Source organism: Nematolebias whitei, chromosome 17, assembly GCF_014905685.2.
Source record: "Nematolebias whitei isolate Nwh7 chromosome 17, NemWhi1, whole genome shotgun sequence".
In the NCBI taxonomy this organism is placed as follows: Eukaryota; Metazoa; Chordata; class Actinopteri; order Cyprinodontiformes; family Rivulidae; genus Nematolebias; species Nematolebias whitei.
Genome location: NC_056514.1, coordinates 22,050,393 through 22,068,371, shown reverse-complemented (window position 1 = coordinate 22,068,371; position 17,979 = coordinate 22,050,393). Strand labels below are relative to the sequence as shown.

The window sequence follows — 17,979 nt, the reverse complement described above, 5'->3', positions numbered from 1 at the left end:
AAGAGTCACCCAGAAGATATGCTCCACCCATGGCCTTATTGAAAGACTGCTCAGTACAACAAGACAGATTATCTCTCCCAAAAGAGCCAGACTGGACTCAAAATCTTTGAAAACCAACTTCTGAACTTGAACAAGAAATTCTTGCAATATTAAAAGTGTCAGTTCATGGGAGGTTAGGAGACAAGAGATGTCTCCAAATGTCTTGACACTCGGGTCCAAGTTTTAAAAATGGTGTCAGGAAGTTAAAATATTGTTCAATATTGACCCATTACAAGGTTGACTAGACAGTATTTTAACTAGAGATGATGACAAACTGGAGTTGAAATGATTCGATATTCCTTTGTTGTGTCTAATGCTCCTTTTTTTTTCAGGCAGACAACTTTTACTTAAACGTGTTCACTGCAGTTAAAATGACACATTGGTTTTGCTTTGTGTTAAATAAAAACTTTCAAAGGTATATTCATTCCTCTTATTTTGCTTAATGGCATTTAACTCATCCCTGAAACTCTGATGCACAGAATCACAAGTCCAAGTGTGAACTGTGTCACAGAGTAAACACAAAAACATGTATTATCTGCAGCATTGTTCATTAAAATGGCTCAACACTAATGTATTACAGAAAATATACATACGGTAGGCAGACTTAAAGATATGTAGACTATTGCATTCGGTAATGCATTCAGCAAGTACTTTTACTTTTAATACATTAAGTATTTTAAAAGCAAGTACTTATTTACTTTTACTTAAGTAAAAATGTTAATGTGGTACTTCTACTTTTACTAGAGTACATTTGTCTGTTTATTTGTACTTTTACTTAAGTACAGTGTTTGAGTACTTTCTCCACCACTGCTGCCCTGAGAACAAGAAGCTCAGCTGTCTCTTAAAACACTCTTTAACTGAAGGATGCCTCTTTATTGCCCATGAACCGTATATTGTTTTTTTTTTTTTAAATCAGTCTTTTTTTTATTTTTTATAAATTTTTCATTTTGAACATATAAAAGACAAAAAACAAAACGACAAAAAAATACACCTCCCGCCCCTTCCCTCCCACACCAGATCAGTCACACATACATAAATGAATTAAAATTAATTACACAGGCACTGACAAGTTTTCCACATACAATATAAAAGGCTAAAAATACTAGCTAAAGTATTGGTGCAAAAGGGTTTTTTCCATGGCGGGCTGTGCAGAGTTGGGGCTGATTAGGAGCAGTGCAAAGAAGCCAAAATTAAGCCCTGTGTTGCCGACCTCATTAGCAGCTGAAGACAACAGTGATAAAAAGGAGAGGTTTGATGTTCTCCAGGAAATTAACAGGTTTAGAGTGGCGGGTATGAAGTTGTACTCCCATTAAAGAACACAGATACAGATGTCCAGTTTAGGGTTCATTTATTTGCCGTGTTTCTTCTAGAAATACACAGCAATAAACCCAGAATGTGTAGGCAAATGCTTAAACGCAAAGTTCTGTCTGTCAAAAGAAAAAAATCTCATACACTCAGCATGGCATTTTTACACACAGAGCAGTGCATTCACAAGCGTCCGAACAGCTTTGGTGCATTTCAATTCAATTCATAAATTTAAGAGCAAAATAATTATGAGACCTAGAAAGAAACAAGCTATAACTAAACATAATTTAGCTCAGTAAACAAGACATCTATCAGTACACATAAACTATGTGGGCTTTCTAACAAGTGATAAACAGGAAGTATGCTCTGGTGCTCATGCACTTTCAGCAGCACCAGCATGCAGTTCTGGACACATCATCTGAAGGGGGAATTGAACAAGAAAGAAGGATTGAGCATGTGCACTCAGGATATGAGCGCAATGTATCAATGTTCAATTTTAAAGTGTATTAAAAAAAAAAAACAGGAGAATAACTGAACCTGAGAATAAGCAAGAACATTTTTAACAGGAAAATCCTCAAAATCAAAGATTCATTAAATAGAATAAATCAAATCAACAAATTGTAAAATTCTCCTTCTGACTAGATCAGGTGTGCCTCTTGATAGCTGGAATCTGAGCCAAATGCTGAGGATTATATTTATGACCTGGATTTTTTTATTTATTTATTTCATCCAAGTGTTGGAAATAGGCCTCTATAATAATGTTCACATCTTTTCCCAAAAATATCTATAGAAATATTATCTCCTTGCTTTTACAGTTGTACTCTAACTTGTATTGTTGATGCCCCTTATGCAAGTTCCCAATGATAGTTTGTGATCTGTATTAAATGTGAAGACTGCAGACAAGATGCACTGCCTGAATATAGAATATTTAGACACATATAAATCTATGCTGGATTATAGGTAACCTCACCGTCATTCCAGTTTTTCTTTTCTGTTCTATCTCTTACTTTCATTCCTGCTGTATTTAACCCCCCCCCCCCCCCCCATGCTGAAAAATGGAATGGAGTGAAATATGCAAAGTCCCTCCCAGATCCTTCACTGCTGTGCTGCTTATTGAGGAGTCTTCACTCCACTGGGTATGCAGTCATGAAGATGTAGTTCAGATATGCCTCTTGTGTGTGGGTTGGGTTAAAGGGGCCTTTATAAAGATGCACTGGTTGGTTTCTGCGTGCTTCACCAGCAGACAGGCCAGAGGAGACGCACAGAAGGAGACGCACAGAAGGAGACGCACAGAAGGAGAAACATTCCTTTGGAGAATTGTTTAAGGCACTGCAGTAGTACCTTAGTTCTTCTTTCCACTCTGCCTGAAGTTGCAGCTAACCATGGACAGCTTGGTCAGGTCCCTGCTGCTCCTTCTACTGCCTGTCTTGGTGCTGAGTGAAGATCTGCCAGAGAGCTGGCAGCCAGGAAACTACACAAACAGCACCTCTGATGCACTCAGGTTCCTCAGCGACTACAACAGCACTGCTGAGGAGGTGTTGTTCTACACCGCGTCCGCCATCTGGAACTACGACACTAACATAACAAAATACAACTCCAAGCTTCAGGTAGGAACTAAATCTCATCATTCCCTCTCTGCCTATCACATTTGTCACCACAGATACATTCAAGAGCAGTTCTCGAGCTTTGACAGCTGTAAGAAAAGGCAACATTTCTACCTGGATGCTGACTAATAAATAATAATGTCATAATGGACTGTTAAAGGAGCCAAACTTAGAGTATCTGTCTATAGTCAAGAGTTCATAAATCATGCCTGATTTTGCCAAATCTCCCTCTACATTTTAGGAGTATCTGGCAGATTTATAAAACCTCATAAATACTCTCGTCAGTTCATTTAAAGGCCCACTTTTCTTTCACTGTTGCTCAATGAGTTGCATGTTGCTGCAACACTTGAACAAATGAGCAATGGAAAATGTCACTGACTGATGCAATATCTTAGATGGCGATATTCAATTGAATTCAGTTTATTTATATAGCGTCAAGTCACAACAGAAGTCATCTCAGGGCACTGAACAGAAACATTCATATATACAATATAAGTTAACATTATTTATCTAAGGAGCAGACTGCTTTGAATTGAACTCCATCACTGAACTCTCATCTTGAGCAAGCATGAAGGTGTGGAGGAGTTCAAGTATCTTGGGGTCTTGTTCATGAATGAGGGAAAAAATGGAACGTACCATACCATACAATACCATATCATTTTATTTATAGAGCACTTAAAACAGCTACAAGGCCAACCAAAGTGCTGTACAGACAGAACAACAGACAACACACAAAGCAAAATACAAAGTCAGTCATATTCAAACTGCTGTCTCCTTGTCTTAGGTCAAAGCAGAACTTAAAGGACAAGCCTTTATTCAAGCCTGGGGAGTCAAGGCCAAGGAGATCTTTACTGAAAAATTTCTGGACTCTCTTCCAAACCCTAAAGATAAAAGGCTGATGAGTGGAATCAAGGTGCTGGGTACTGCCAACCTCCCACAGGCTGAAAGAGAAGAGGTTTGATTGTCTGTAATCACATGTTTGTCATAGTGACACTTTGCTGATCTCTTAAAACATCAAATGTTTGTCCTTTAGTTCAACACCATCCTCAGCATCATGGAAGGTATTTTTGCCACAGCTAAGGTACACCCTGAGCCAAACATCAGCTGGAGCCTGAATCCTGGTGAGTATTCGTCTTTAAATAAGTGCCCCAGAGTCCTAAAGTAAACAGTCACACAATCAGATGAGTTTTTATGGTTGACTTCCAAAAATTACATTTCAACTTTGCCTCTTTTTACAGTTTACCTTATTTATTGTGTAGCTCATTTTTCTTTTAAACTTTTTACCTGATGTTTATTCCATAAGTTTTGTGTGTTCAACATTGATTGAGAGATTTATATTCTTGCAGATCTCACAGAAGTCATGGCTAAAAACAGAAGCTACAAGCAGTTGCTGTTTGCTTGGGAAGGCTGGCACAATGCAGCAGGTGTGCCTTTGAAACAGTATTACCCAAGATATGTGGAGCTCATCAACAAAGCTGCACAAGCTGATGGTAAGAAAGACCACCTGACAATTTCATGCTGAATTATTGCAGTCAATGTTTTAATGTTTCAGATAAAAATTGCAAAATAACGATGGAGACAACTGAATGGAAAACATTTCTCTCTAGGATATGAAGACACTGGAGCAGTTTGGCGCTCTTGGTTTGAAAGTGAAACTTTTGAGCAGGATATAGAGAAACTCTTCAAGACCATCAAGCCACTCTACCTGAACCTGCACGCCTTTGTGCGTCGCCATCTCTACAATTTCTATGGCCCCAAGTATATCAATCTAAAAGGACCAATCCCTGCCCATCTGTTGGGTAAGATGTATGCTTATTTTCTAAAACTTTTAAAGAAGTTTAACTTGAATTTGAGGCACTACAAACATTTCCATTTCAAACAAAAGGATTATAAGGTATTTGCAAACACACTTCATAAACAGCTGAAGAACAATGGGAGAACAGATGCATGATACAACTTATTGAATAATGCATGCAAGCATTTCTATTAGAGTCCTGCATGGTAAGTCCAAATGACCATACAATTATGTTTCCATCCTCTCACTCAGGAAATATGTGGGCCCAGAATTGGAATAACATTTATGATATGATGATACCATTTCCTAAAAAACCCAACCTGGATGTGACAAATGAAATGGTCAAACAAGTGAGTGTGACAAGACTTGTTCATGCTACTGAAGTGGTGTTGGGTGGGGTGTGTTAGATGATCTGACTTTGTCAAATGGTCTTTTTTATGTCTTAAATCATGTCCTGACAAGGACAAAGTGTGAATAGATGTTTTTTTTTTAATATCACTATCCTATACTCATGGTCTTTCCCCTTTTCCATCTAAAGAATAAGGGGCTGCTCTTGTAGGAGCTGCAGCCACATGCTCTCCACCCATCTTTCGGACAACTGTACGGAATATAATCTCTCTGTATTTAGATGCAATGATAATAAAGCTTGTTCTGAATCTGATTCTCAGGGCTACAATGCCACGCGCATGTTCCGTGTAGCTGAAAAGTTCTTCACATCTTTGGGTTTTGAGGAGGTGCCAAGAGAGTTCTGGGAAAAATCTATCTTTGTTAAGCCTAAGGACCGAGAAGTTGTGTGTCAAGCATCTGCTTGGGATTTTGGGAACCGCAAAGATTTCAGGTAAATCACATTTATCTCCTAGCTATGACTGAAATGGTTGTGTGTTAATATTTGATGTTTTTCAGGGTTTTGCAGTGCACAAAAGTGACGATGGAACAGCTCATCACTGTTCATCGTCTAATGGGAGACATCCAGTATTTCCTACAATACAAGGACCAACATGTGGGCTTCCGTGACGGAGCCAACCCTGGTTTCCATGAAGCTATTGGTGACCTTATGGCTCTTTCAGTTTCCACACCAAACCATCTACACAAAATCAACCTGCTGGAGTCTGCAGCATCCGATACTGGTAATATTTCCAAATGCCTCTCAGATCAATGAATATTATGAACTGGCAAAATGTTGGAATGTTGCCATTTCAATAAACTATTTCTTTTTCTAGAAACTGATTTTAACTACTTATTGAAGATGGCTCTGGAGACAATAGCTTTTCTTCCTTTTGGCTACCTCATTGACCTCTGGAGATGGAGTGTGTTCAGTGGAATCACCACTCCAGACAATTACAACTCTGATTGGTGGCACCTCAGGTAGGACGATATATAAACATTACATACTTTAAATAGGTACAGGGCTGACACTTATGTTCTTAAAATTACATTGTAATGTTTTAAATAGAACAAAATACCAAGGAATTTGTCCACCCATCAAACGTACAGAGGAGCATTTTGATCCTGGTGCAAAATATCATATCCCTGGCAATTATCCATACATCAGGTACTGTTTCTCTCCCAATTTTTATTATTTTTCTTCTTTCAGCCTTTCCATTTTGGGGGGGTTTCCTTAGAAAGCATGCTCTCTAGAGGAATAGGCAGTTGTTTTGCACTGGGTGCCCTTTCAAATGCAAAGTGAGCTACAACAGCCCTCTTTGTGGAGCAGAGGGCAGCCATCAAAGGCAAGTAGGTATCTCTGCAGACAAATTCGGAAGGCATATCTGGAGGGCCACATTTGATTGGACAATTAAAAAAAGGGTGTATCTGGAGGGCCAATTCTTATTGGACAAAAGAAAGGCAGAACGAAAAAAAAGACGTTTGTAATCACAGGCATATTACGTTTCAAAACAAGGCGTTATTGGCAGATTGTGTTAACTACAGGCATATTATGTCTATGGTGTTAACCGGTTCGACATTATCAGCGTCTCAGGTTCAACAATGCCGGCTGTCTCAGATTTTAAGGGTCAATCCTTCTCCATGTTTCAGCGCCTTTCATAGATCAGATCTCATAGAAGAACACTTCTAAAGAGCAAATTTTGGTTTTAGCTTTTGTTTCTGGCCATTATCTTGTTAGAGGACTCATGATCTTAATTAATTGAGACCAGACTTTTTGACAAATGGGAGCAGGTTTTGCTTCAGATGCTTCATATTTCATTGTACCCAGACCACACTCAAGCCAACCTGTGTCAGGTGCAGCCTACAACCCAAGAACACAAAATAATCTTCTTGTGTTTGACAGCAGATGTAACGCAGTTTCTTAGAAACCATCAGTTTTTTAAAAAAAAGCTGACGTAACTTACCTAAAGAGCCAGCAAATACAGCTAGCCAATCAGTGTTTGTCCTCTACAAATGCCTATTCTCCAGAAACACCCACTTTTTGTCTGCAGAAAACCACTACTCATCAAAGGAGTCTGAGCAGTAGGTGGGTGGATGGGGGTGGGGCGTGGGGAAGTACTTACTCATGGGCTCAGAATGGGATAACTGACGGTGGAGGCAAGTCTGAGTGTTTCACTTTTCCCAATTGCACTATGAGTGCAATTAAAGTCACTGCAATGGGAGGAAGCCTGTTGCAGAGGCCAATGCAATGTTTAAGTTACTTGAGCTGGTTTCTCCTGGCTAAAATAAAAGCAGTCAATATAACAAAATGTTGTCCTCTGCAATGCAGCTATTTTGTCAGCTTCATTCTGCAATTCCAGTTTCATGAGAAACTGTGTCAGGCTGCCAACCACACAGGTCCCCTGCACACATGTGACATCTACCAATCTGCAGAAGCAGGAACCATTCTAAAGTAAGTCAACCCACTGAACCTCTGTTTATTAGACACCATGAATGATGGGTTAAGAGTATTATCTCCTCCCCAAGGCAAGTTCTTCAGGCTGGCTCTTCCAAACCTTGGCCTGATGTGCTTCAAGATGCTATAGGCACCAGGGAGATGAATGCCAGCTCACTGATTAAGTATTTTGAACCTGTAACTAAGTGGCTGGAGGAACAAAATGTGAATGAGACCTTGGGATGGCCTGAATTTGCTTGGGTTCCACCAATTCCTGAAGGCTACCCTGAAGATATTGGTAAGAATTTAATAAAGCACAGCTGTAGTCATGGCTCTCCACTTTTAGTTTACTAACTTAACTCTTTTTTCATAAATATGAATAAGCTTGATTCAAGGCAACGTCTAGAAGAACACAGCTGAAGTGGTGTGGAGCACATTCACAACCTCCTGGGCATAAAGACATTATGGTGAGAATGGTTTTCAAACAACTACATAAAAGGCTTCATCATTCATCTCATGCAAACAGCGTTTGAATGTTGCATCAACATGAAAAATCAATAAATATTGTCAAATCTATCAGACTCATTATTTATTGTGTGCTTGCTATAACGTAATTTGCACTTCAATCCAACATGCATGTATCAAAACTTCCAACGAGCAGTTTTCTTACATTGCAAACTCAAAATTCCCATTCTCCTCTAACTTGGAGATGTTGAAGCATGCCCTAGAATTTGGACTGAACACTGATACCACTGTTTCCAGGATCTGTCCACCAAACACACCACTGAAGGACTTGGTGACATTCAGAGTGCTGCACTGCCCTCAGCAGAAATAGAAAAGTTGAATAAAAACAGATTTCTGATTGCCAAGCATTTCACTCTAAAGGTTTATACAGAAACATTTGAAATTCATATTATCACAAAACTAGTTTCTTAAATTTAATCATGTTCACATATGCTCTTGATGGATCATGATCATGGATCTTTTTTTCTGACTTGCTTTCGACGAAGACGGACACTTTTCCCTCCTCTCCTGCCACCCTGCTGCTTTTGCTCTTGTCCTGTGATCTCTCAGAGCCTTTCTTTACACGTCTTCAGAATCAAATTGTTATGGATCTGGTCAGCTGGTCTCTCAATGCAATTGATAAAATTTTCTTGATTAGAAGACAAGGTGAAGAAGAACCCTCATGCCCTGAAGGGACACATGCAGCTGGGTATATCATGGATTCCTGGGGTGTATGGAAGATGATGTCCCTCTCTATTGTCTGTTGAGGATGTTAAAGATAAGTACATAATTAGATTTATGATAACAGGGTTTCTGCTTTTTGGAATCGTCAGGTACCTGGGATAGCGACAAATTAGGAAGACATTGGCAACAGTTTTGGTAATGGTGAGGCTGCCTGCCTTATGAAAGATTGCACTATGCTTCGAGCACTCAGACTCGGATGCTTTGAAAGCTAAACCATAAGCTGGATGTGATTCCTGAGAATCGCAGGCCACTTGCGGCTCTTAGAACTTGCTGGCATGAAGGAATTGGCCTTGGAGAAGGCTATGGACCGGCGGAATGACCATGAAGCTAGCTGTTTGGATTCACCATTGAGTGTACTAGCAAAAACAAGGCAGAAGGGAAATCAGTAGAGTCAGCATGTCCCAAAACAATTGTTGCTTATCTGAAACTGGCTCTCCTGTTTGACCTTGGATAGGCCAACTTCTCTCAAATTGCTCCTGGAGAATTTGTAAATCATGAAGCTCTGTTCTGTTTACCTTTGGTAAAACATTGCATGTTTTAAGTTTAATCCTAAATATGTAATACCTGAATGTTTATTCATGAAAATGTGTGTTTTAAGTAATCTTTCTTTAAGATAATACATTTGTCTCATTTTCTCTTTAAAAAAGAAAACTTTTAAGGCAGAAACAAGATGTTTAGATTTATAAAAAAAACAAGCCAAGAGTTAGAACCACCTCTTCCATGAGGTGGACCTTCATCTTTGTTCCACACAGACAGTAAGTTTCACTTCTAAGAAAACTTTTGAGAAAACACACACGCTTTGAAGAGACGCTCCAAAGCCAACACGCTTCTGCACAAACAACTGAACAGAGAAGCATTTTATAATTGGACTCCTCACTGGTGCCTCAGACATCGGCTCTCTGCTCAGTTTGGGTGTTTCTTCGGTTAATGCTGTTAATATTGCCACCATCAAGCGACATGTCAATGAGTTGAAAAATGAGCTTCCTGTGATATAGCAACAATTGGATGAACAACGAGGACAACTTACTCTGATAGGCAAAACTGTCAAATATACCTAAAAAAGTTCAATCTGGTCCTCTGGACATTCAAAAAAACAAACCAAAGAAAAACAACAACAAAAAAAAAAAAGTAGAAATGTTTCGTCTTTCATCCGAAAGACTTCCTCAGTCTGAGGTGCTGTATTTAACTCAGAGTTCCAGCTAGCTTGCTATGAATTTTGTCATCGGCCACCAAGCACAAAAAACACCTGCACTTCAGCATTAGACCACAATGTTGTCATTATTGTTTTTAAAATCTGAAAAATGGGTCGAATCGCTTCTCGAGTTCGAACACCGGTAATTGCAAATGGCGGGTCGAATGTTTTGAAAAACTCTCAAACCCCTCTATTGACTCCGCCCCCTGACCAATCAGTGACCAACAGTGTTCTAACGTCATGTTTTGGTGCCGGCTCGGCTCACTTGGTACCCTTGAGAAGAAGGGACCAAAAAAGGTGCCGGTTCCATGAAAAAATGATAGCGGAAAAGGGCTCAAAACCGTACTGAAACGAATCAAGTCATGCAGAAGAGGAGCTGTGGAAAAAAGGCTTAAATGTTACAAACAGATCTAGAGATGTGGAGAATGTGAATGAGCTAAATTCGTTTCTTTTGAGAAACAAAATCACAGAAAAAGATTAAACTATTCCTAGAAAGCTGAAGTTGCAAGTACCAAGAATTCATAGCATCTTTTCCTTAATGAGCTGAACATTTTGAGATATGATTTGTTGAAATTGCACACAATAAATAAAGAGATACATTAGAGGATTATGGAAGACGAAAGATGACAAATAAATAAAGAAAAAAAAGAGGATTAAGGATGTTTGAATGTTTTTTAAGAATAAAATGCTGATAACAGAAATGCCTAAAAAGTTAAACTTGAGTGGAGAATAGAAAAAGATGACAGAAGCTCAAATGGTCAGAGAGAAGCCACAAGAGAGCAGAAAATTAGCTGGAATTTTATAATAAATAAGTTAATTTGTGTAAGTTAAATGGACTTCTAGAGGTTCAAAGATTAAATTGCAGTAAGAGGTTAAAAGGATATTTACCACTACTAATGCATTCTCAGACAGAACTTAACAAAAGATAATAGTTTGAATAAATAATGAATTAAAATAAGTGTGAAATTACCTAAGAGATCGGTATATTTGTCATTATTTTTTCTTATGTGTTCTTTTGCCAGAGACATTTTTAGACATTAAAATTAACCTTGTGGACTGGACTTGGTCAAAACATGGACTGGTTGGACTGAAAACAGGAAGTTGTCTCTACAAATATCAGCCCAACAGAAATCCAAACCTGCGAGGCATTTACAATCTAAATGTCATAAACATCATACCATAACAGGATGGACAAGGGGTGTGACTGGTTGTGAAGGAGATGGTCTTGCAAAATCTGTTGACATCAATAAAGGGCTCAGGAGAAAGATGGAGCCTCTAATATGCTTTGCCATTAAAAATAAATGCTACTGTTTTCTAGCCTCATAAAGAGGGAATAACTGAAATGTTGTCGAATGAAGGTGAATAATGCCATTCTGCCTTATTTTTGTTGATTTTATGGTTTTTACTCAGAAGAACTCAGAGAGAAATAGAGAGTGGGTTCTGTCTGAGGAGGACTTTTGTTTTTGTTTGTTTTTTTTACAAACCGGATTCCAAAAAAGTTGGGACACTAAACAAATTGTGGAGGTGCCAACATCTAATATTTTATTCAGAATAGAACACAAATCACAGATCAAACGTTTAAACTGAGAGAATGTATCATTTTAAGGGAAAAATCTGTTGTTTCCAAATTTCATGGCGTCAACAAATCCCAAAAAAGTTGGGACAAGTCCATTTTTACCACTGTGTGGCATCCCCCCTTCTTCTTCCAACACTCAACAGACGTCTGGGGACAGAGGAGACCAGTTTCTCAAGTTTAGAAATAGGAATGCTCTCCCATTCAGGTCTAATACAGGCCTCTAACTGTTCAATCGTCTTGGGCCTTCTTTGTCGCACCTTCCTCTTTATGATGTGCCAAATGTTCTCTGTAGGTGAAAGATCTGGACTGCAGGCTGGACATTTCAGTACCCGGATCCTTCTCCTATGTAGCCATGATGTTGTGATTGCTGCAGAATGTGGTCTGGCATTATCGTGTTGAAAAATGCAGGGTCTTCCCTGAAAGAGATGACGTCTAGATGGGAGCATATGTTGTTCTAGAACCTGAACATAGTTCTCTGCATTAATGGTGCCTTTCCAGACATGCACGATGCCCATGCCACAAGCGCTCATGCAACCCCATACCATCAGTGATGCAGGCTTCTGAACGGAGCGTTGATAACAACTTGGGCTATCCTTGTCCTCTCTGGTCCGGATGACAAGGCGTCCCAGTGTTCCATAAAGAACTTCAAATCGTGACTCATCTGACCACAGAACAGTCTTCCATTTTGCCACACTCCATTTTAAATGACCCCTGGCCCAGTGCAAACGTCTGAGCTTGTGGAGCTTGCTTAGAAATGGCTTCCTCTTTGCACTGTAGAGTTTCAGCTGGCAACGGCGGATGGCACGGTGGATTGTGTTCACTGACAATGCTTTCTGGAAGTATTCCTGAGCCCATTCTGTTATTTCCTTGACAGAGGCATTCCTGTTTGAGGTGCAGTGACGTTTAAGGGCCCGGAGATCACGAGCATCCAGTAGAGTTTTACGGCCTTGACCCTTACGCACAGCCATTGTTCCAGATTCTCTGAATCTTTTGATGATGTTATGCACGGTTGATGATGATAACTTAAAAGTCTTTGCTATTTTATGCTGGGTAACACCATTCTGGTATTGCTGCACTATCTTTCTGCGCAACAATGGTGGAGTTGGTGATCCTCTTACCATCTTGGCTTCTGAGAGACACTAACACTCTGAGAAGCTCTTTTTATACCCAGTCATGTTGTCATTTGACCTAATTAGTGTTAATTGGTCTTCCAGCTGTTCGTTATATGCTCAATTTTCTTTTTCCAGCCACTTATTGGTACTTGTCCCAACTTTTTTGGGATTTGTCGACACTGTGAAATTTTGAATCAACATGTTTTTCCTTTAAAATGCTACATTTACTCAGATTAAACTTTTGATCTGTCATCAATGTTATATTACGAATAAAATATTGACATTTGCCATCTCCACATCATTGCATTCAGTTTTATTCACAGTTTGTTTATTGTTCCAACTTTTTTGGAATCCGGTTTGTATTTCTTTTGAGCTGATGACACCTAGGAGGATGCTGGATGCGCCTTTAAGGACATTGTCATAGGGGGGTGAGGTGCTTTTTCACCTGATTGGACTGTTTGCCCTGGGAGGGTTTTCCGCCACATGCATAAAGCATCCTAGCTTGCAAGAGAGGGTTATTGATAAGTGATAAAAATTAAAACTGTAAATGGGGAAGTTGATGAAGATGTGAAAGGTCACAGATGTTTTTCACTTATTAATGTCAAATGTATATGAACCATGTGTGTGTGTTGAGCATTGTTTTGTCTGGACAGTGTTCTGCAGAAGCATGGAGCTTTCACCTGATAAACTCAAGGCCCGCAGGAAGGCAGCGCCTCTGATAATATTATAAAAAGATACGTTTTATTCTCTCTGTGAGCAGACTTGGAGACGAAGCGACATGTAAACATCTTGCCTGCTTGTATTTCAACTCTGTTCCATCTTGCAAGATTAAACATGGAGTTAGGAAAGATATCTACTCCTTCCTGTGTAGCTTATTTATTTAATCAGTGAAAGGGTTAATATTAAATTATCCTAACAACTAGCACTACATGTTACATACATACATACATGTTTTTACTGCTAGAGTAGATAGTAATGTTTTTCTCTTATTTCAGGCTTTATTTTTCTGCAGGTTCCCTGCAATGAATTAATTCAAATAAAATATTTGGCAATAGTTTTACGTTGTTCATGACACAACCTGGTCTCAAACTTGCAGCCTCAGGGTCAGTGTTTGTTTCTAAAATAAATGAAAAATCGAATAGCCATAGTTGAATAATAAATCATAGCGTTAAAGGCTCTCTTTGTTTCCAAATAGTTCTTGTGCATCTGCATTTCAATATGTTATCCCTGCAGCAAGGGCGTCGGAAGCATCCGTAATGTGGGGGGGACACAATGAATGTGTGTAGGTGTGCGTACGCGTGCACGTGTGTGCGCACGTAAAAAAAAGTTGTTCACTATTGAACAAAAAAGCAGCATTTCACCTAGATTTTCTTTAATTCCACACATTTAAATCATGTTTCTCAACATACCTCTTACAATGCTGTGATTTCTAGTATCACTCAGCCCTCTGTGAACAGTAAACAGCCATCAGTGTGCTAATGATCCATTGTTAGGCTGATGGTCCTTCTTGAGCATGTGATCAGCTGGTTTTGGTTGTCAGCAGCAAACTGGTTGATCCACTCTGAGAAGGTGCTATTTAAGAGACTGAGCTGAATACAGCACCTCAGACTGAGGAAGTCTCTCGGATGAGAGACGAAACGTTTCTACATTTTTTTGTTTATTTGCTTTGTTTTGTTTTTTTTGAATGTCCAGAGGACCAGATTTAACTTTTTTAGGTTTCTCACCAAGTTTGTGTAAATTCATCTGTGGGTTTAAAGACATTTTAACTTTAATACAGAGCATCAGATCGGCATTTGTCTTTATAGAGGAATAAAAAACATCACCACTGGACTTTTTTACTTGTGTTCAACACTACTCATCTAAATGATGTTTCTCATGAAGCTTGAGGACAATAAGGTGTGGGGTTTTAAAGCCATTTCAACTTTAATGCACCTGAACACACAGCGTCTCTTACACCTGCAGCGTCTGACAGCGTCACCCTTACTGCTGAGCTAAGATGCTACAGACGTAGCGCTCCTCTCAAACATCCTCCTAACATGAATATATGTTTATGATCAACCCCCTGGTCAACAACTGTCCGCACTAAGCTTGCTAAACTGGCGAGCGAGTAACACAAGTACCTCCACCTGTGCGCGTTTTCTGCCGAGGCAAGAGGCAGGAAGGGACGGTGGAAAGTTGGAGGTAACCAGGAAAACCTGGAGTGGAGTTTTAATGGTTTGAGTATTCTCCTATTAATCAAGTGGAATGGATTCGTTCACGAAGAAAGAGAAACTGCGCCACCTGAACTAATGTTTTATAGTAAAAGTGGAGGGGCCCAAATGAATGTTTTTTTAATGTGGAGGGGACTTGTCCCTTTCACATATAATGGTTGCGACGCCTATGCCCTGCAGGCACTGCATTCACTGCATGCACTGATACATTCAACTTCCAAAAAAATATTTAAGTCATCTTAAAACGAACTTACTTTACAAAATGATATAATTTTTCTTTGAAATATCCAGCTTGGTAAGCAGACTTACCAAAATGAACATGTATATATTTCACACTGTAGTTTGGCGTGAATCCTTCAAACTAAAGAAACCAGTTTGTTGTGTTACAGTAAGAGTATCAAGCAACACAACCTCCTGTCTATTGATCATCAACCTTTACAGTGAAGATGGCATGCAAGCTTTTGTTAGTAGTTAAAAGCTTGTAGAGTTTAACATGGATTTCACTTGTGAAAAATAAAATGTTTCTCATCTGGGCTGGAACTCTCTCCTTCAAGATGCCAACACTTGTCTTCACAGAGTGGGGTTTGTCAGATACTATCTCGAGAATTTAGGAGTGGAGAGAACGGAATGGCTTGCCTGCAATTCTGACCCCCACCTCAGTAAACACCTGTAGGATGAAGTTGGGAATGCTGTTTGTTCCAGATTGACCAACTTAACCACAGTGACTGACTTACAGGAACTGTTGGTTGAAGAATGGAATGCATGTCTAACATCCATCTAACAAGATAGCCTCTGTTCCTTCTCTGAACATCTACAGACCATCTCAGTCTGGCCTCGCTAACTTTATGTTCCAGTTGTTCTGTAGTAGCATTTTGTTTATCAGTCAGTGTAATAAGACATGACATGTTATCAGTGAACCGACATAGATAGAAACAAAGATGCCTTGAAGTCTGGGCTGAGGCCCTGACACAGTCCATCCTTTCTGATTTAGTGTTTGCACCTTTCCCACCCACATTTTGATGTTGCTGGTCTGGGAGTTGAGCCTGGGTTGGCTGGAGACTCTTTGATCACAGGCTCACCCTCTCTAGTCTCTGCACCACCACTCCCCCTTTTGTATGTGTTTATTTTTTAACATGCATTGTGTTATTTTATTAAACTTATTTTTAACACTAAAATTGTGTTATTTCCTTTCACTAATGTGTTAACATTCATTGTTTTGTTTTACAAAATATTAAAACTGCATTCTGTGTTTACTAGCCTAACATACAAGTCACCAAATCTGAAAATTTTTGTAGTCACCTGCAAGGCTACAGAAAGTTAACACACACAACACACTCTTTAGTTACATCATAAGTTCAAATGTGATGATCAGCAACAGTGAGCAAGTTAAATTAAAAAAATTAAAATAACATTTTTTCTTTTTTTTTTTCTTCTTTTTTTTAAATAAGCAACTTCCCAGCACCATAGGAAGTAGCACAATAATAAAATCAATCACAACTTAAACATTTATCAACTCCACATGGAGTGAATCTAACTCAGTTACAGGTGTTAATATTTAATTTGCTTGATTGACACTGCTCACAGAGCTTTTTGATCACCACAAGTGTTAAAACAACTCCCAAATCAACACCATCAACTCAAAATTATTAATGCTGGAAAAACAACACTACAGATTTTGCTGTGTAGCAGCTACAGGTCCTTCTAAAAAAATTAGCATATTGTGATAAAGGTCATTATTTTCCATAATGTAATGATAAATTAGCATATTTCATCCCACCAATGAAAGACAAGTGTTTTTAATACAAAAAACACCAACCTTCAAATAATCATGTTCAGTTTTGCACTCAATACTTGGTCGGGAATCCTTTTACATGAATGACTGTTTCAATGCGGCGTTGCATGGAGGCAATCAGCCTGTGGCACTGCTGAGGTGTTATGGAGCCCAGGATGCTTCGATAGCGGCCTTAAGCTCATCCAGAGTGTTGGGTCTTGCATCTCTCAACTTTCTCTTCACAATATCCCACAGGTTCTCTATGGGGTTCAGGTCAGGAGAGTTGGCAGGCCAATTGAGCACAGTAATACCATAGTCAGTAAACCATTTACCAGTGGTTTTGGCACTGTGAGCAGGTGCCAGGTCGTGCTGACAAATGAAATCTTCATCTCCATAAAGCTTTTCAGCAGATGGAAGCATGAAGTGCTCCAAAATCTCCTGATAGCTAGCTGCATTGACCTGCCCTTGATAAAACACAGTGGACCAACACCAGCAGATGACATGGCACCCCAGACCATCACTGACTGTGGGTGCTTCACACTGGACTTCTGGCATTTTGGCATTTCCTTCTCCCCAGTCTTCCTCCAGACTCTTGCACCTTGATTTTCGAATGACATGCAAAATTTGCTTTCATACGAAAAAAGTACTTTGGACCACTGAGCAACAGTCCGGTGCTGCTTCTCTGTAGCCCAGGTCAGGCGCTTCTGCCGCTGTTTCTGGTTCAAAAGTGGCTTGACCTGGGGAATGCGGCACCTGTAGCCCATTTCCTGCACACGCCTGTGCACGGTGGCTCTGGATGTTTCTACTCCAGACTCAGTCCACTGCTTCCGCAGGTCCCCCAAGGTCTGGAATGGGCCCTTCTCCACAATCCTCCTCAGGGTCCGGTCACCTCTTCTCGTCGTGCAGCGTTTTCTGCCACACTTTTCCCTTCCCACAGACTTCCCACTGAGGTGCCTTGATACAGCACTCTGGGAACAGCTTATTCATTCAGCAATTTCTTTCTGTGTCTTACCCTCTTGCTTGAGGGTGTCAATGATGGCCTTCTGGACAGCAGTCAGGTCGGCAGTCTTACCCATGATTGCGGTTTTGAGTAATGAATGTAGATGAACAGATGCTGGGATGTATTCATCATTTAACGCGGATTCCTCATTTTTCTGGACTGAATAAAACGTGCATTGAGTTTAAGGAAATGCAAACGTGAGACGTCATTTAAATTTGACCCATCAAAATGAATGCGGTCATTTATTTACAGAATCAAATTTAACATCAAACATTTACATTAATTTGGCAAATTATGAAAATAACAACA

At 39.6% G+C, this 17,979-nt stretch overlaps 1 protein-coding gene across 1 annotated transcript in view; it reads left to right on the top strand.

The window, feature by feature from the left end:
- Positions 1 to 2,726: 2,726 nt before the first annotated feature.
- LOC119424170 (angiotensin-converting enzyme-like) overlaps positions 2,727 to 17,979 on the top strand; it is a 59,963-nt gene continuing 44,710 nt past the window's right edge. The window contains exons 1-12 of the mRNA XM_037691638.1: positions 2,727 to 2,951; positions 3,733 to 3,903; positions 3,982 to 4,069; positions 4,295 to 4,438; positions 4,556 to 4,747; positions 4,996 to 5,093; positions 5,412 to 5,581; positions 5,647 to 5,870; positions 5,964 to 6,108; positions 6,197 to 6,295; positions 7,457 to 7,579; positions 7,654 to 7,859. Coding sequence (XP_037547566.1) covers positions 2,727 to 2,951; positions 3,733 to 3,903; positions 3,982 to 4,069; positions 4,295 to 4,438; positions 4,556 to 4,747; positions 4,996 to 5,093; positions 5,412 to 5,581; positions 5,647 to 5,870; positions 5,964 to 6,108; positions 6,197 to 6,295; positions 7,457 to 7,579; positions 7,654 to 7,859 — 1,885 coding nt within the window. The remainder of the gene's footprint in view (positions 2,952 to 3,732; positions 3,904 to 3,981; positions 4,070 to 4,294; positions 4,439 to 4,555; positions 4,748 to 4,995; positions 5,094 to 5,411; positions 5,582 to 5,646; positions 5,871 to 5,963; positions 6,109 to 6,196; positions 6,296 to 7,456; positions 7,580 to 7,653; positions 7,860 to 17,979) is intronic.